We start from the raw sequence: 19,899 nt of genomic DNA, 5'->3' as shown, positions 1-19,899 counted from the left end.
CCTGCCTCTGCCGTGATGCGGCCCTGCCATCTTGTGGGCCTCTCCTTCCTTTGCAGGCCGCCTCGGTTCGGTCTTCACAGCTCCGAGCGACAACGGGCTATGAAAACTTTTTTTTTGTCCCCATAAGTTTTCCAAAGCAGTTTTAAAATTTGAGAGATACTTTTTCAAAATAAGAGTGCGAGGAAGCCTGAGGCGGCACCGTCCTGGGGCACATTTTATCATCAGGGAAATGACTGACCACAGAGCAAGCGGACCTGTTTTCAGAGCCCCAGTAAGTTGCAAGCTTTGTGGGGTTGATGGACCATCCAGATGCCTCCTTCCATCATCCTAAGGACACGTATCCTGATACATCTTTGCCAGTCTAGAATTTCATAGCCCCACCTCGCTAATTTTTTGCCACTGGAGAGGCCAGGGTTTGCATGCTGTGGAGAAGGCGAGTGAAGGAGAACAGCGAACGCATTTAAATTGAAAGCGCTATTGAACCGCACAAATAATGAGGTTGATTTAAAAATTATTTGCATGAAATTGGCTGCTTGGTACTATTCAGACACCTCACTGAAGAGAGCATTAAAGAGTAAGGAAAAAAAAATTCTCTCCTCTGTGGCAAGAGGAGAGATCCTGACGCACGGTGGAGCTAGATGATGGCGTATGATGCACCCAAGAGCAAAGGTATTTCTACAAAACAGGATTAGGGACTAGCTTTCCCTCCCCAGAGTCAGCCTTTCATGCTAGTTCACTGCTGAGCCTGTCTTAGCCTGGGTTCTCCATTTTGCCGAGATTAAGGAACAATGGTGCCTCATGTCACTTAAAATACAGCATTGAACTTGTCTGTTGCCACTGAGGGTAAATGCACCAAAGTTAGGGGACAGGGAGCCACAAATCCTGACTGTTTCTAGCCGCTCCCTTCATCAGGAGCACCTCAGCCCAAGTGAAACAGTAAGATCTTTCTAAGAGCCGTAGCACAACAGGGCTTTGTGCATCCCCCTTGCATGACCGTGGGAGAGCTGTGGAGTGAAGGCACGGGGAAGAGGGGAACTTGTGTCTGGTTTTAAGCCAAGAAATGGGAAGCTGTGCTGAAACCCACTCCCCCCTGCTTTCAGCCTCTGCTTACCCTGTTACACACAAGACATGTGAATTCAATCATCTTCCTGTTCAGTCATCTTCCTGTTCCCAACAGGAGGTGCTTAAAGCCCAGCTCCTCCTTTGTAGGGACCTACGTTTCACTCTAGCCAGGTACCCAAGTACAATTGGAGGATTTCCACCTAAGGGCCGAGGCTTTTGCGGCTCATTTCTAACTTGGGACATAGGCAGGAGCTTGTAGAAGTAACAGCTCAAGGGCTTCAGCTCCAAATGAGCTGGCAAAGATGTTCTCAGCCCAGAAAGTTTTTCTGTTTTCTTTCCAGCTGTAGCAGTTGATCAGAGAAGCAGGTGGTTTACCAGCTGGTCATGTTCTCCTTGCAAACCTTGTTCCTCTTCCACACCATGACACTTAGCTTTTGATTCATCATCACCTTATTTTGGCAAACTTCAAGTTAAATAAACCCTGGACCACACAGAGGAGAACCACAGGGCTGCCTGGATGCTAAACTGCAGTGGCAGATGGTTAAACAGGAGGCGGCTGGCTATCGAGCCTTTGAGTTCCACAGAAGGAAGAGCTGAGGTGGAGGAGTGGGGCTGGGGGAAGAGAAACGGAGGGTGCCCGAGAAGCACCGTACAGTCCACCAAGGTCAAGCAAAGGGATGGCAGGCGCGTCCCCATTCGCCGAGGGGACACTAGTTCTCAGGCTGAACAGGAAAAGGCAATCTGGCAAGGACAAGGGCACAGCTTTGTAATGGTACAGGGGACCCCTGGAAAGACCATAAAATAAGAACAATCAATTAACAAGCTGCTGTGGCTTCAGGAAAGCCATTATAGACATAATGCTGTAATGAGCACATGTGATGCACAGAAGCTATTTAACTTTCAGCCTTGTGCCTTATAAAGCACCTCTGGGGCACTGGGTAAGGCTGTTAATTATTAGGGTCAACCTTAGCAGACAGAGGTGTCCTCAAGTATGGGTTGCTGTGATACACCAGATTATTCTCCATTATGTCAATAACTAATTTCCTAAATTGTTCAAGAATTGACAGATTGGCATCCATTAACCAAGACTTAACTCATGGCTGTGGGAGCAATTACAGGCCACAAGGACTGCAAAACCCATTCATAGGTCCTTGAGTACCTATATGTGTACACACACACACACATACATACACACTACAGTAACAGCTTGGTGTTAGCCGTTAGTAAAACAAATAACCAACGCATATAAAAAGCCTAAGTAGAGAATGGCAGATATTGGCTTGAGCAGATGTCTTGATGCTTGAGCAGTGTCTTCAGGTGCTCTGAGAGCAGAGGATGAAGTCAGTCTGACTTCTAAAGAGCTGTATATTGAGAAATTGTAAATGAACAGAATTGCAATCAGACCAAAATACCAATTATATTTACTATCAAAAGTGCATAATTCTTTTTTTTTCTGAAAAAAAAAATTCTGTACACAAACATTTCGTGGATTTGATAAGCTGTGACTTGTTACATCATTCACCCTTATGCTGCAAGACAAATCTCATTGGTTTTATTAATACAGGCCATATAATTTTTTGTACTTAAATGCAAACATTTTTTTCCAACCGCAGCCAATGAAGAATCAGTATATTTGGGAATGACAATATGGGTAGGTAGGAAATCCCATTGATTCATGAAGAGATTTTATTGTTTTTTCTCAAAGCCAAGCATGACTGGAAAAAAGTGGAGCTATTGTAAAGGGGCACAGCGCTGAAGGCTTTGCTGCCCGACCTGGCACACCGGCTGCATGCAACTTGCGGAGGAGAAGAGAAATGGCGGTGTTACTGTGTCAGAGCATTACATGTGTCTTAGCTTACCTGCTTGAGACTCCTCTGGCTGACTGCCTGGGTTAAATCAAAGGAGGCCAAGGAGAGACAGGAGAGAGGAGGAAACGAAACAATGACAGTGATAAAGCTTAATAATACCGACGGTCCTTCAGGGGATTGGTGGGGAGTGAGGTATTGGAATAACCGCTGCCAGCCTGCTGCCAGAAGGGTGACAAGCTGTTTTTCCAAGGCCAGCATTGAACACAAAAAGATATTAAACCCTCCCCCAGCATAGATGAAAGGACCGGGGAGCGGGGGTGTGGAAAGGAGGTAAAAGCAGCCTCTTAAGGGGAAACATTACTTGAGTTGCACCTGCGTGTGCAGCCAGAGCTGGGGACTGATGGGCTGCAGAGGGGGATTTCAGGGGCTTGTCCAAGCCGCTGGAGACGTGATGAGAGGAAAGCCGCGAGCCCTCCCACAGACTGAGCCCTGTCTCCTGGTGTGCAATGGGCTTTTGGCTGTACCACCAGCCCTTCTGCCCCAAAGGGACAGTTTCAGCTGTCCATTGCAGGCTGTTTGGAGGGGAAGGAGCTGGCAGGCAATGCTGAAAGAGAGCAGTCCTGTTGATATCAACACAGGGAGCGGGGCAGGGGGGGAAACAAAAAAGGGGTGCCAGCCCAATCGGAGGGAGGTGAATGTGGCAGTGGCCCTCACCTACTGAGCTTGTGCCCTGACAGAGATTGCAAAGCTGGGGTGGGGAGGGACACTCCTCCCCCACGTGGAACAGTGTCTGGCTTTTCTTTTTCCCCACAGACATCCATTATTAGAGCGGCCGCTACCACCTTTCCCCACAAACCTCATCTCACCTACGTCCTTAGATGGCCCCGGCTGCAGCATCACGGCCACAGCACCATTGCTGTACCTGTGAGCAGGGGGCAAACGCCCGCAGGAGAGGCGGTGCGGGGAGAGCGAGCCCAGGTGCACAACGCGCCAGAGCCATCTTCCCACCAAAACTGGCCAGGCAGCTGTGACTGAAATTTAATTTGCCTGGTGCGTTCATTGGACATTTTAATCAGCATTTCCTACAATCTACTTGGCAAAGAGGCTCAACTGGCAGCTGCCTGACTGAATGGGCTTTGCACCCAGTCTAACCTTCTCCATTCGCAATTTCCAGTGCTGGAAAACCTCACTGTCTCACTCTCAGAAGTTTCTATAGCAGTCACGGCTGTCCTAGTGAGGCACTGAAATTGGCAGCCCATTCAGATTGTAATTTTGCTGGACAGTAATTGCTCCTCTCTCCAGTGGCCTCTGAAATGTTACTTTTTGGGAGATATCAATCGCAACTGGGGAGAGACTGGTCCTCTGCCTATGTTTTCAACAAACTTCGTCCCCCTAACCCCAACTAACTTTGTTAGCTGTTTGCAGTGTGTTTGAACCTTGACTAACAGGGAAGTGGTGTTGGGAACTTCGTACCTCAGCTACAGGAAAGACCTGACATGAGCGATGCTCTTAACAAGCCTGCAGGAAAAAACCTCACTGCCTAACATGTCATGTTGTGACCTGGACATTATCCATCACTGTAGGTAGAAAAAGTTAGACAAGTGTGTTTGGCTTTGCTAATTGTAAGAGACCGGAGGATACAAAGAAAGCTTTTTCTTCATGTCATTGAGCTTACTTTTCCTGGTTCAGTTAACTTCAGCTTAAACAATCACTTGAGCTTTTGTTCTGTGCTTCATCTTTCAGTGGCTGTGATCGCTCTTAATTACTGTGACACTGAAGAATTGCGTGCTAAAAATATATTAAGTAACGGAACGAAAGGTTTTGCTTCTTGCAAGAAGAGGATGCAGTAGAATTATACCACAGCTTGTGAAGGAATCCATCAACCATTTCTCAAGATCTTCTAGTAACCTTTCCCTATACTTTTATGGCTATTGTTGCCTGCTGGAAAAATTAGCTTAAAGCTGAGTAAGGGGAATTGTGGATAAGTATTTGCAATTTGGCTTTGGACCGACACAGCGTGATTGCACTCAAAGAATTTGAAGTCTTTGCACTGGCAGCAGTACTCGAATCTGGGAATATAGGATTCGCATTGGAAAAGAGTGGATTTTTATAACGATTTAAATGAACAATTTCAGCTACAGAGTGGATTAACAGAGCCAACTAAACCCTTCACCCTGACAAAGAACTGGCGGGAGGACTATAGAAACTCATCCAAAATTTTACCAACTTGAATGCAGAGTAATAGGTCAGTGAGAAGCATTTCTGTATTTTAATGGCGCTCTTAGAATTCAATTCAATTTAAAACAAAAGTTGTTTTACAAATATGTGGAGAATGTAGAAGGCTGGAGAGGGAACTAGTGGCCTGCATCCTCCATCTGCTCCATCCTCTACTCTCGCGCAAGGGAATGCCACTGCAAGTCCTCCTTCTCAGCAGACAGAAAGGCAAATGCAGGCACTGGCCTAACTCAAGGGTCAGAAACGTCTCTCATTCTGCAGGGGCACAGATGCACCCCCAGATCCCACATGCCATATTTCATACGTGCCAGAGCAGCAGGAAACTCCAAGCCCTGGGGGTCTGAGGGAAGCTGAGCCTCCACAGACCTGTGCTCCTACTTCAGAAATGAGGTTGCAGAACAACAGAAGAAAGATGAAGTATCCCAAGATGAGCAGCGCTCTTCTCTGACAAGAGATGGACACTCTGGGGATTGCTCATCTCTCAGATGAAACGGATCAGGGGGATACGAGAGAAACATCCATCGGACAAACCAAACTGCAAAGGCAGATTGACTGCTTCTGCTCTTGAAATATTTCAGAAGAGGCAGCAAAGAACGCAAAGGGACCTTTTTTCAAACAAAATTTCTAATTAGACCCTGACAGCTCACCACTGGAGGATGTTTGGGGGGGGGGCGGGAATCAGTTTGGCGAAGGATCCAGTGTTTACATGAGTAACAAGGCATGCAACCCTTGGCGAGGATACAGCCTCCTGCTTCACTAGCCTGCGTGAACCTCTAATGGGCTATTACTGGATGCTCTTCTCAAACAGTGGATACTGCACTGCTGCAAGCAAGAGATACTACAGCAAGCTGGTCACAGCTTGATATTCAATATCAATGTAATATCCTCTCTCTTTGGAAGAAATGGAGAGATTGAGGGTTTCCAGTAAAAGGTATGAGAGGAGGGAAAACATCTGCAGAAGGAAATAGAAATTGTCCCAAAATTAAACCCCTCCTAAAAAAATTTAAAGTGCTGGTTTCTTAAGCCCAAACTACACTGTTGGCCGTCTGTCAGGAAGAACTGACTACGTGCCGCTAGCATCTGTGGAGGAGCATCGTGCTGCAGCCTTGCTCTCCCATTCACGACACTCATAGGTGCTGCATGAGGGCACCTGCACTGGGGTGCTGCCGTGACCCTCGGGCCCTCCCGACCCATCCATGCAGGGACTTCTCTGCCTGCCTAAATGTTAACTTAACTTCTTCCCAGAGGGAATTTTGCAAGCTGTGTAAAACCTGTAACAACTAACCGCAGAACTAATTGGCTGGCAGTGAAAGCAGATCTTGAACAGGAAGAATCCCAAATTAACGAGGGGGATGAGGGGGTGCATGCATGCACTTTAATTGTGGTTTGCACTCAGCTGGAGGACCTCACTCAAGTTGCTGGAGAAGAAAGACAGAGAGGTAGGGAAAAAAGGTTCCAAAAACCAAAAATTAGGGCTGCCGGCAAGCAGTAACCAAAGAGGACAAGTCTAAACTGCGCCTGGAGGAGGACCTTTCTGACAAGCTCTGGATATACCTACCAAAAGCTGAGCCACATGTAGGGCAATGGCCTGCAGTGCTACAGCTCATCCAGGCAACCAAGTGCCCAGAAATGGCCAGTGCTGCCAGTCTGGGGTTGCCCCTGGAGACAGAGATTTTAAAAAAAACAACTCACTAAGTCATTAACAGAAGGTCTGTCCAGTCAGAGCACAGCTAAAACCAGCATGAATAATATGCAAAATGTTTATAAAATCTGGTTTTATTAATTTTTCTTTATTACAACATAATTTTTTCTCAAATAACAGAAGGATTTGACAGTGTTCAGTTCATTACATATTAGACTCAAAATGACATATTTTTAAAAATAAAATTCTCAGTATACAAGGAAAATACCAACAGAATTTGCAAAGCCACTGTAGTTCACAAGTACAGGAGCTAAGGTTGTAATGAATCATGTAGGAAATTTGTCATTACAGGTAGAAGAAAAACTACATGAATTGGTTAGGGTTTTAATCACAAACCTCAGATTTTTTTTCTTTAAAATAGATGCATCATTATGAAAAACAATCATCACTACAAAGAGGCACATGGTGTTTAGTTGATGGCATTAATTCTGTAACCCAAACAAGGAAACTAATCCACTTTGAGTAGTTAAATTATTTTTGCACTATTTACATGCTTTACTGAAGTATTTTCATTCCAGAGCCTCAGCAAGCATCTTAGAATATTAATGAGTGAAGCCTGGCAGCACTCCAGTGTCAGCAAATAAGAAAGCAACATCATTCCCATTGTATCAACAGGGAAACTGAGGCACCGGGAATATTCAGATCCAGGTAATCGCAGAAAGAAAAATCCTGGATCTTAATGCTCTTCGACAGGTCTTGATGGAGAGGCTGTTCTTCCTCCTTGTTAGATGGCTGGTGACCGTGCTGAGCACTGTTTGAAACCTGGTCAGTTTGCTTTTTTTTTTTTTCATGTTTAAATTGCTGCAAAATAGGTGACATCTATCCAGCTACAGTGTCATTATGATCACCCTTACTCAAAAAAAAAAATCCATTAATGGTTTTCCTTTATTAGATCCAACAACAGCAACAGCAAGAAGTGCATCTTCAATCCCTCCAAAGACCTTTGGAAGGCTTCTCGTTATACCCCAAATACTGCAATTGTTCCCTTGATTTGTGCAAAGGTAAATACAGAAAACCAGTAGCTTTGAAAGACAGAATTGCATTATTTATAAAAAAGGTAAGTAAGAGCTACTGCACAAGAATGCTAAATGAAAATACATCTTTAAAGATAAAATGTCTATATGGATAGAATAACTGTACTCTCAGAAGCTGTAATTTAAATTTTTGGGCATTGGGAACATTCCTTTATCAATCAAGTATTTGAAATAATTTAGCTGAGAAATTCTCGGCCAGGACGTGGCCTTTATAAACCACCACAAAACGTTTCACATGTCCATAATCACAAGGATTTTACTTCCTGCACCAGCAAAATATCACACCATATCAATAAGGTTAGCTGAAAAGACCTTTAAAAATAACTCAGCGATGTTTGCTGAATGGCTAAAATGGAAATAAAAACATGTTGCAGATCTGAGGTAACTTGAATTTGCAAGTTAAGGAAAGCCTGAAAAGCCAATACTTGAACTTAGGATCCAGCATAAATCCAGCAATTTTAAGGCCATGAGGGAGTGTGCATGATTTATTCACAGGCATCTCACTGTTTAAGTTTTGGCAAATAAAACATGTTAGTGTGGGAATAAAAAGTCACGGACTGCTGCTGTCTGAGACCAGCGAGGAGCAGGCCAGGCAGCAGGGGACAGGACCGCTGGGAGTGCAGGCGACCCAGTGCCAGGACATACCCAGTTTCACCCATCGTGCCCCAGTGACAGATTCTGGCCAGCACTCAGCTGCTTGGAAGCTGTTTGGCCTCAGAAGCAGCCCCTCCCCACCCACATTCCCCATTGGAAAGAGACTGGATGCATGCTACACCATTATTAGCAGCATCATAAAATAAGCCTACAGGGCTTCGCTTTCTTTAGGGAAGTAGACAGACATAAATACTCTTCTTCTGTGGTTACTGCAGGGATCTCTGCCCCGGCATCCAAGCGGACTGACAAAATGATCCCATCAATCTGTCCTTGTGGTCCTGACCTAAAAGTGGCAATCCAAACTCTGCAGTGTGACCACAAATACTGCACAGTGATTTAAGTGGTTTTTCTTTTTCATAGCCTCTTTCAGCCCCAAAACCCTTCTGGAATATGCCCCATTTCTTCTACTTGATTGCTGCCAGCACCTACCAATGACTCCCAACACACAGCTTCCTTGCAGGCTAGGGAAAGATTGCACTATGGTTTTATTTAGCAATATGCCCTGGAAGCAGCGCTGGCTCTGGAAACTTTTGGGAAGTTCCCTCCTGTGGTTTGACAGAGCTCACCTATATCCCAGGAGGCATTCAACGATACCTCAGTCCCACTGCATTTAGGAGCTTCCAAAAAACCTGGGAGTACCCCAGTTTGGGATGGCGCTCAGATTGCAGAAAAGCCTCAAATACCAATAGGCAAAGCTGCAGCTGTTTGAACACAAACAGATCTGCCATGGGGGCTCCAGGGAGCCCCTGGTTAGAGGTCAGTCATCACCCACACAGACCCTGGAGAAACACTTTGCTTCCCTTGCATGAGACAGTCTCTGTGGGAACGTAGAACCTGCCAGAACCCCCTCTCTCACATGTCCCAAATGTCTCACCTGTGTTCTGCAAGATTATGCATTTCCCCTGTACCACATGGCACAGGAAGACATACAGGCTAAACATATAAACAGTGTTTAAAATAATGCAAATAAATATCCAGGTGCAAGAGGCTTTTAAGGTATCTACCACCCCCCACCCATTTTCTCACAATACATCAGACAAGGCAGGAGGCTTCTGGATGCTACTAGAGAAAAAGGCAAGGCTGAAGCTTCAGGGGAGTTACCGGGCTGATGAGTGTAGACTGCCATGTATAAATACAGAACCACACAGAGAGTTAAATTATATATATTAGTTTTATCTATATTTATATATATGGATAAATTAAGTATACACATGTGTGTGTAGATGCAGACACATATGCATTAATCTCAGCATTCCCTCTATTGAGAAACCTAGTAAAAGTCTCTGAAAATACACATCAATTATTTGGGGAATCTGACATATAAGCAATGTATTATGATTGGGTTTTTTTCATAGATATGCATTAAAATTCTCCATGCAGTCACACTTGTGGGAATAACAACATAGTTGCCTAAGCTGTAAACTATAAATATAGGCTTTAAAAATTCTCTGAAGAACAGGTATAGCCAGTATAACTAACTTCCAGGACAAACAGAAGTGATCAGAACAGAAAACTAGACTTGAACATGTGGCTCCAAAACATCTGTATTGCGGTACCACATGCAAGTGCACAGGACATCTCCAGTCCTCTCTGCCCCCCAAGTCCCTTTTAGGAGCTTTCTGTAATTGTGACAAGGGTTATGACTGAAACAATTTAATTGGCTTAACAAAAGCAGAGAATAATATTTTTGATAACAGATACAGTACAAGAAAAAGGTCATGTTACAAAATGTAAGAAAACTCCAATTTGGGAACAGTATGTTTTAGCTCTCCTCCCTAAGAAATTAGGGTGATCTTTTCAGTCCATCTGCATAATATTTTTCCCTATTCAGGTTTGTAAATATGATCTTTAAATGACTTTTTATAAAAATACAGTATAAGCCAATACATGCAATATCATGTTTTGTTTCAGGTAGATTAAAATTGAGAATGACACAATTGCATTTTTAACTAAAAGAAAGTTTCCAACTACAAACACAAGGATGGGTGATATGTTTTGGGGAATCAGTTAATATCCCATCTTTTCCATAAAACACATTCCTGTTGTAACATGATGAATTGCCTCAGTAGTACTGCGTCTTACTCTCCCCAGATCAGAACAGGTCTGCTAGCAGCAATGGAAGGTTTGGCATAGATGAAGCCTGAGAAAATTCAGGTTAGAGATACGTCACTGGTGTAAAGGCAGCATATCCAGGCTTGCAAGAACCGCAAAATTTAGGAAGAGTGTTAACTTGCACTTATATGTTACAGCATACCCTGTCTTACCATAGTTTCTTTTTCCATCCATCTTTACTTAGATCTTAATCCTGTGTGGTTTCAAGTACCTTCAAGCTTCTCCTCAGGCTTCTCTCTTGGTTCAAACCATTAGTTTTCAATGAACCAGACTGAACAACAGTCTGACTTAGAGCCTGAAAGTCAGCAGATGGCTACACACAGAAAATAGGAAAAAAACCCAACCAGAATACACTACAGAGGAGTTCCAGAATTGTAGCAGGGACCTATACAACATCAGAATTGTCATAAAGAAAGCATTTGATTTTTCTTTTGTGCGAACTGCATTGTACATGATGGAAGTGGTGCATAAACCACGAAGTTCCGTCTTCAAGTGACAGTATATATCTATTGTGAACCCTGCACAGCTGAACCTGCACAGGGTGCAGGTTGCACACACCCTGAACTTTGTCTCTCTAGACCAATACTCCAGAAAAATTCTAATCCCATTAAACCTCCTGAACATCAAAGTTGTATTTATAGAAATGAAAATGAAGGCAAAAGTTCACATGTCCACACACTGGTGGTACAGAAAAATAACCAAGTCCTCCTGTCTTAAACAAAAAAAACAACTGCTCAAAGAAAACATGGTCCAGATGATAAAGTGCAATTATTATTTCAGTTGTGCTAAAAAGCTTGCCAATGCCAAGTAGTTTTACTTCTTGGTGATTTTATTCAACTTTTAATTGTAGTGTTTTTTTGCTTCTGTCCCCATCTTTCCAGTACTGTTCAGTTTGCATTTCTGTAAGCCGTGAGACAGTACGCTGAAAGGCAAAGATTTCCTCTTCTCCTGTAAACATGGAGAGTCCTTTGGCGGAATCCTACATTAATACACAAAAACAGTACCACAAAACTGTGAGACACATAGCTGTACTGAAGTGCATCCTATCTAACTCCTTTGTGCTTTACAGGCTTTGACAATACAAGACAGCAGCACAGCACCAAAAAAATAAAATTAACATCCAAAAAGTAAAGAGAAACACCTATTTCAGCCAGGTAGTCCTCTGAAGGAACACAGCAAAACAAGAATTTGGATTTAAAACAACATGATGACATGTTAACCACCTATTTTCACTCTTCTGTTGAGTAACTGCAAAATGATTTAGACAAATAATTTAAAAAAATCATTAACAATAGGTTATAGGGAAAAGGAAAAACAGAATAAGTAACACGGAACATGGTACTGTTTGTGATGCAGTCCTATAGAGTCTAGGAAGAGTAAGAACAAACCATCTTTTAGTTGTAGAACAGACCATATTTTATTTCTGTATTTTAAATGTAGGAGCTAAACTGTCACGAGTATTTCCAGACATGTGTCCTGATTTCAGCCAGGGTAGAGTTAATTTTCTTCACAGAAGCTAGTGTGAGGCTGTGTTTTGGATTTGGGATGAGAAAGCGTTGATAATGTGCTGATGTTTTGAGTTGCTGCTGAGCAGTCAAGGACAGTCCAGCTTCTCATGCTGGCCTGCCAGCAAGAAGGCTGGGGGTGCACGGGGAGCTAGGAGGGGACACAGCCAGGACCCAGGCTGGCCAAAGGGATATTCCATACCATATGGCAACATGCTCAGCATATAAAGCTGGGATGAAGAAGAAGGAAGGGAGAAATGTTCAGAGTGATGGTGTTTGTCTTTCCGAGTGACTGTTAGGCGTGATGCAGCCCTGCTTCCATGGAGATGGCTGAACACCTGCCTGCCCAGGTGAATGAATTCCTTGTTTTGCTTTGCTTGTGTGCGTGGCTTTTTAAACTGTCTTTATCTCAACCCACGAGTTTCTCACTTTTACTCTTCTGATTCTCTCCCCCGTCCCACCGTGGGGGAGTGAGCAAGCAGCTGCGTGGGGCTTGGTTGCCGGCTGGGGCTAAACCACGACAACATGATTGAACAGATACAGTGATTAACAATCAAAATGACCCTAAAACTTCTGCAAAATGGTTCTATATATTGTGACATTTTCTTTGACTATGAATAACTAGCATAACATGCAATTATGAGAGTGACAGATACACTGCAGAAAAAGCAGCAAATCACTAGTGAAATGTTTACTTGATTCCTCTTCCTAAAATGCTGCTGTAATTATGAGACCAAAACCAATTTTGTTACAAAAGGGAGACGATGTTAATATCACGTACCTGGCTCAAGTCCAAATCATCCATCAACACTCTGTTGTCCTCTAGCTCACCACTGTCATGTTCTACCAGGAACAAGCTTTGGAGAGGAGTCACTGCAGAACAAATAATACGCACCTGAGAGAAGAAAAACAGGCAACAATATCATCACTTGGACTTTACAGAAAAGGGATAAAATAAGTGTTTTATGAAAAGTAGACTTCAAATTACAATCTTGTTTTCTTCCCAGGTATTTTCCCTTTCTCTTATTAGCACTGCTGTTACAGATTTACCTTAGTCATTTGGATGACTTTTGGATCATCCATTTGGATGGAGGATCTTTTCCTCAATAACAACTCATATAACTTTACTCAGAGAACAGCATAACTGCTATTAAATACTCAGAGTATCTGCTATACAGGCAATGAGTTCACAATCAAGTTTACTTTCTAAAATAAAGTATTAGTAACCAATGCTTTCTTTCCCCCCGTAGTTAGATTCTTCTGAGTAGGTAAGTGCACTGCACACATATTCCCATCTAAAGAATGTTTAAATTCCAAATTTCCCAGAAGGCCAAATGGAGCCACTCTTACTTTCCACCTATGCTACTAAAGTGCATGTTATTTGCTAATAACAGTAACAATGCTGTTTTCATGTCTGCTGGGAAGAGATACAATGTGCACTGAGATACAGCATCTCTGGGGGGCTGCAATGAAGACAGACTGAAATGTTATTACAGGAGGAGACACTTGTTGAGAGCGTGCAGGCAGAATGTTTGCAGCAGGGACAGGTCTCCACAAATAAGCACTCTCGGGTGGTTTTTCCAAACAACTACTTGTGACAGGAATTTAACACTTGTGGTTTTCCTATGGAGGAAGTTAGAAAGCAGCTGTTTGCTTGCAATTCTTAATGACAGCATGTAGATAGAGCAGATCGCACATCCCCCCAATTTCTAACACACTATTATGGTTTATAAATATTAGCATATCCTCTTAGAAACTGTCCATTTCCGAATCATAAAGCACAAAGAATCTGGCTGACTCAAATGAAACTACTCATACTCTTCATTAGTTCAATACCTTGCTTGAACCAGGGCCTTTCTGATAATCTTGCCAGGACATCCTTGAAAAAAAAAATCTCAATCGATATTTCCTGATTGCATAAATATTTAAGTGTGTGCATATATCACACATAAGATAGGGTTTCATATCTTGTATTACTTTAAAAAAATAATCTTAAACGTGAACTTCTCTTTGTTTTAGTAATGCTGATTTTGCTTCCATGATTGAAACCTCTGTAAATGCACATGAAGTGCTGCATTTATCACTACTATTCCATTAGCAGTTCTGCAACCTAATGTAAAGCCTACAGTGACTGTTTCCTTTAAACTTAATAATGTAACTATACTATTAACTTCTCAGTACCCTGTTCAGGAAGGCAGTGATTCCTGACCAACTGCCCATACAGATTAAAATTTTAAAAATTTAAATTTACTCCAGCACAGTTGGCAGCACAATTTTTCATTATTAAAATGATGACATGGCTTCTGTGGTTTTTCTGGGTTAGGAATGAAATAACATCCCGATTCAAGAAAGGCAAATGAACTCAGGCTTGTATTTATGGTCATGCTTAACATCCACAGAAATAAAAAAAATAAATACCTGCTTATTTGCCTTTATTGCAACAGGGCCTTTTTTGTAAGCTGGAATGATGTTTCTTTGCAGTGCTAGTTCATTCTGCTTATGTTTCCCAAATCACTACTACAGAAAGCCTTACTTCAAACCAATTCTAACAGTCCGGTTTTAGGCTCCCAGTATTATTCCTATATGTATAGGACAGGCTTGGTTCTCACCTTATGCTCATAAAAGGTATCAATAAGAGTAATGAAACGACGAGCTTGTGTCCTTTTTGCCATTGTAAGAAGTGGTATGTCACGAACAAAGACAGTGTCAAAATGCTTTGATATTTCCAAATAGTCACTGGCCCCAAGAGGCTGAAACAAAACAAACCATAAGAAAAGGAAACCCATGACAGAATGATACATAAACACTGTATCTTGAAATACTACAATTACAGAAAAGAGGGTGTAAAGTCCTGATCATATTCTTATCTCTTCATATCTTGCTTCAGGAATGCTTGTTTGCCCTTACTGACATTAGGTATATATGGGTGTGCATTCACACTGTCGGCTTTACTTGAACAGTGTTTGATAATTACAAGTGTGGCTCTTCTGCATCCTGCAATGTTATGATCTCTCTGACAACCTCAAACAAAATAATCACTATAAACCATAATCCATAGAAGAAAATAAAAAACATGGTTAATCTATGAAGTCAACACAAAGCATAAATAATTTTAAGAGCTCTTAGGATGCTTTCCAGCAGCAAGATTTTTAAACACAAATTCATAGGCTGGTTACTAAATCACAAGTTCACCCAAGACTAACCCAGACTGAATAAAAATCTCATGTTCTAAGTACTGAAAGCAACAGGAAATAGATAAAAATACAGTTTTGTAACAGTTCCTTTGTCATGGTTCCACCTGTAATGATGAAATAAAAATCTGTAAGATCTTATTAGTTTCTATTTGTGTATCTAAACCATCAACAGAAGATACACACAAATAGTAGTAGTTCATTCAAGTATACAGTCAAATCAATTAATTGGAAATTACTTTTTCATTACATGGAAGGTAATTTTTTTCTGCAAGATCTACTCTATTAGTACTGCAGGCTGTACTTTATCTTGAGCTATTAAGTCATCATGTTCAGGAGAAAAACTCATACTCCTGAAACTTGTCCCATTAGTTTTACTTGTGTGAGTAGTTCAGTATCTTGGACGCAACTACTCCATAGAGTAAGGTCAGCAGCATTTTGCATGATAATGTCACAATTCTCTTCCCAGCTAATCAAACGTGCTGTACCAACAGTATAATATGGTTATAAAGCACTGCAATACTCCAGTATCTTAAAAACAGGAAATAAAATATTTTCTCTAACTGAAATTGCTAGACAAATTTGCTGTAGGCCAAGCATAACTGTTTAACTATAACCCTTCTGGCAAGTAGTTATTTTGAGCAATTATTAATGGCTGTCCATGACCGGGACTTTGGGTTTTATTTAGACACAAGAATGAAAAACCTGTAGAAATCGTCAATATGCAAGCACAGGAGAGTGAAGCCCTCATGGCATACCAAAAATTCTTCTGAAAATTAGTGGGAATAAGCTAGAGCTTCTGACCAGCTAACCCCCGAGGCTGGTATTAAAAGTCTCTGACTCTAAGCCAGTTCTCCCATTTGCAGTCTCATGAATCACTCTGCTTTCCCATTCACAACCAGGCAACTTCCCTGTGGCATCTACAGAAAAAGAATTACTGCAAAAACTTTCAAATGTTTTTAGCAGTGTTTGAGAGCCGTATATACTATATCCTCTCCTCAAAGTTACATACACTGTTTATTTGCTCCCTCCATTTCAGCTCCCTAGCCACTATTATGGCTTCTTAACCAGAACCCAAGAAACTAACCATCATGAGGGCCACCAGCAACGGCTTCATCCATCACCTCTGAAAAATCTGATCTGAACAAAGAGTAGCTGAACTTGAAACATTCTGATGAAATAAAGCATGAAAAGGTTAAAGAAAGTGAAAGCAACTGGTGGATGGAAACATCACAGAGCTAGCCCACTGCACACCTCGCCATCAGGCACAAGTAATAGCCAGCTGGACAACAGTCATATCAAGTGCAAAAGAAAACAATGGAAGCACTAAAAGCAACACATACTAGGATGCTGCTGGAGATTTTAAGATTGCAAACGGTTTGGGCAATGGTAATTTTTATTCCATACTTAGCACTGAAGTACTGTTAAGTACAGAGAAGATCAAGTATGCCTGTGTGCCGAGTACCTGAAAGGGACAACAGCAGTGATCTAATTGCCTGTGAGAAAGGTAATAATTTCTCATATCTGTCTCTAGGTAAGAAATTACAGACATCACTGCTATTCAAGTTCATTCTTTTACCACATGAAGAGCCCAAGCAGTCATTCTGCCAAAGCCCAAAACTCTGAGTTCTCCTGTCTCGCCCCAATGTGATGTACACTCTCACCCAAACCATATGAATACACCCTCCTAATTTCAAATACAAAATACCAAATATTAAAAGCTGATTCCTAAAATAAATTAATAAAAATTAAAGCCATTGAACTTGTGCAAAATCTACAAACTGAAGCACCCAACTGCAGAGCTATACATCTAAGAACTTGGTGGACACCTTGCGGATATCCAGACATGAAAATGAAAAACCTGGGGAGCTGTAGGGAGGAAACAGGTGGAGAACAAAAATAAGGCTAATGCATTTCAAATGGGAAGAAAAGAAGATGCAATACTTAAGAAAAGAAGATGCAATACTTTTGCTTTTTATACAGACATAAAACCACAGTTCACAGAGGGTTACAATATGCATCTGTATCACAGCCAAACAAGAATTCAATCTACTTCAGCAGTGCAAAAAGCAGGCAACTCAAAAATTCCTCTAAAGAAGGACATAAAAGGCAGATAATTTCAAGCTGTTTAACAAGAATTTCTGAAACACCTATGCCAGTGCTAAGTGATAATATTCCATAAATGTTGGCAGAAACGTGCCTTTGGAGACTGCAAAATCTTATGACCAGAAAGATCTGAGCCTAGCAGCCGTGAGTATTTTAATAGAGTAAGTTTGTACCTCCTTGCCAAGACTCCAGTCTGGTGAGATGCAACTGAAACTCTGAGTCAGCCAGTCTGTTGTTATATATGGCTCAGCTGACATCAGCTGTAGTTCTGTACGTAGAGGAGTTCTCAAACCCTCTCCTTCCAGAGTTTAGAAAGACGTAACTCTGGGGATGAACACAAAGCTTTTAATCTTGTTCTCAACATGACTTACTCTCATTTTGGACAAGTCCTTTAAATTCCTTCTGCAAAAGCCAGCAGCAAATTCGCAAATGCTCCGGGGACAGTTTAAAGCCCTTTTTGTATTCTTCTAACCTTGGTATTGGCCCAATTTCCATGCTGCCTGCAATTGCGTCAAAGCTTTTTTAACTCACCAGCTACACTCAAATGGTCCAAACGCAGGAGATGTAGGGGCACCCCGACAGCTTCTCAAGTCACATTCTCACTGGCCCGTTGCCCTTGCAAAACTGGTGTGAGGCTGGCACAGACACCCATGTACCAACTCTGTGCCACACGGGAAAGGGAGCCAGGGACAATGGGTTCAAGGCCAGATTATGCCACTGCTAGAGATTCTGGCTGTGCAGTCCATGTACAGAAGCTCCACTGAGGAGCAGATTTCTGCTGTTTCAGCAGCAAACAGCCCTCCCCTGCCCTTTACAGTACTGTCTACAGGCCCTTTTTCCTCACCTTGCAGCAAGTTCTGGCTGGGTCCTGACTGCCAACAATACAGGCTTGGAACAAGATAACGAGACTAGTGGCAAATGATTTTAGATACTTACCACTGTCCTCTGTATAACTATCCGGGGCTGAAATTTATTTTATGAGCCTCAACCAGTCACACAAAGCATTCCATATTAGTCATTAGCATACATGAATGTATTACTTCCTCTGAAGTTGCTAATGAAGCTACAAATCCTCCTAATATTGACACGTATATATGTAATCCTCTTATTAAAAGTTCAGCCTGATTAATCTGGTCCTCTGAACAACATTCTAAGACTAACAACATGATTTGGTGTGTGTTTCTGGTACTGTCTGATCTATCTTTGTTTCATCAATTATTGATCAACTCAACTTCAGAACCGTAACATGTTTATGTAACAACTGTCACTTACCATTTGTTACCAGGTCTTTCATATGCTGCAATATTATTTAAAAAAAAAAAAAAGTTAACAGATAAGAATCTTTCTTATGGTATTATTGTTCCTCTATGTATATAAAAGATAAAACTGTTGTAGATTTTTCTCATTAACTCTGATGCCAGGAGTTAGTATTTTATAGGCATCATACTAATGCAAAACGCATTAGCGCTAACATGAGCTACCCTCCTGACAAAGTGTTTACTCCACTTCAGCCTGCTTGACTGAATTCTCACCTTCATTTATTTTTGTTTCTCTGTCTACTTAATGCATTTTCAACTATCATCATCTCAGTTCAAGTAGGATGTTTATTATTTGGAGCTCTCTCTGGACTGTTTTAAGAGTTAGCCATCTCCCGTTTCTATTATATATTCCATTTAATTAAAGTATAAAGCATCCTTCTTTTTTGTTGACTCATCAATGACAAAGTAGCTCATCTTTCAGAGATTGTCTGAAGAATACAGAATGCTTTACATATGTTAGAAAAAGATATTGCATCTCAAGAGAAAATTTAGTTTTCTTTATGTTGGAAGATATACCAGGGCCAGCTCCAATAACATCCTCAAGAGTTGTGACTGACAATAACTACAATTTAGTGCAGACACTCGAACACTCCAAAACTTCCTAAAACCAAAATACAGTTTAAGACTAGATAATATTTACAACTTAGACATTAAGCAATAACAAAACGTGATAGAGCTCTTTCTGTTGTTTCCAAAGGAGCCACACTCTATCACTAGTACCGCTGATAAAATAGCACTGAGGTAATATTTCAAGATCATAATTCAAGAAAAGAACAGAAAAACCTAAGGCGTGATCCATGATGCAGCTGCATGTTGAAGTTTAAATAAAAAGGTAAGATAGTTAAGGCATGGCTAACTTGGTTTGAAATTCTGAAGACACTGATCTCAGTGGAGTCACCACCCCTGCAGTTATTTACAAGATGTGTAGATGTGCTTAGGGACACGGTTTAGTGGTGAACTTGGCAGGGTTAGGTTGGACGCGATCTTAAGGACCCTTTCCAACCTAAATGATTCTATGATTCTTACGGCAGTGCAAATCTATTGGAAAGCTCTGTAAGTTATAGGTAAAGATGAGAAGTTCATTTGAAGCATTATTAAACTGAGAATTTAATGAAAGCAGCAATTTCTTATCAAGCTTTACTGAAGGTTTCTGGTGGCAAAAAAAAAGGCA

The 19,899-nt window shown here is 41.7% G+C and overlaps 1 protein-coding gene across 1 annotated transcript in view; it reads right to left on the bottom strand.

The window, feature by feature from the left end:
- The window catches only part of LOC104624546 (lactation elevated protein 1-like), a gene marked incomplete at both ends in the record, with an annotated part of 44,976 nt that overhangs the window by 10,684 nt on the left and 14,393 nt on the right, over positions 1–19,899 (bottom strand). Inside the window, 3 exons of the mRNA XM_010291946.1 lie at positions 11,446–11,586; positions 12,894–13,007; positions 14,722–14,862. Of these exons, the coding sequence (XP_010290248.1) occupies positions 11,446–11,586; positions 12,894–13,007; positions 14,722–14,862 (396 nt within the window). The remainder of the gene's footprint in view (positions 1–11,445; positions 11,587–12,893; positions 13,008–14,721; positions 14,863–19,899) is intronic.

Source organism: Phaethon lepturus, unplaced genomic scaffold (genome assembly GCF_000687285.1).
Source record: "Phaethon lepturus isolate BGI_N335 unplaced genomic scaffold, ASM68728v1 scaffold11510, whole genome shotgun sequence".
In the NCBI taxonomy this organism is placed as follows: Eukaryota; Metazoa; Chordata; class Aves; order Phaethontiformes; family Phaethontidae; genus Phaethon; species Phaethon lepturus.
The sequence above is the reverse complement of the archived record's forward strand: the minus strand, read 5'-3'. Positions and strand labels throughout refer to the sequence as shown.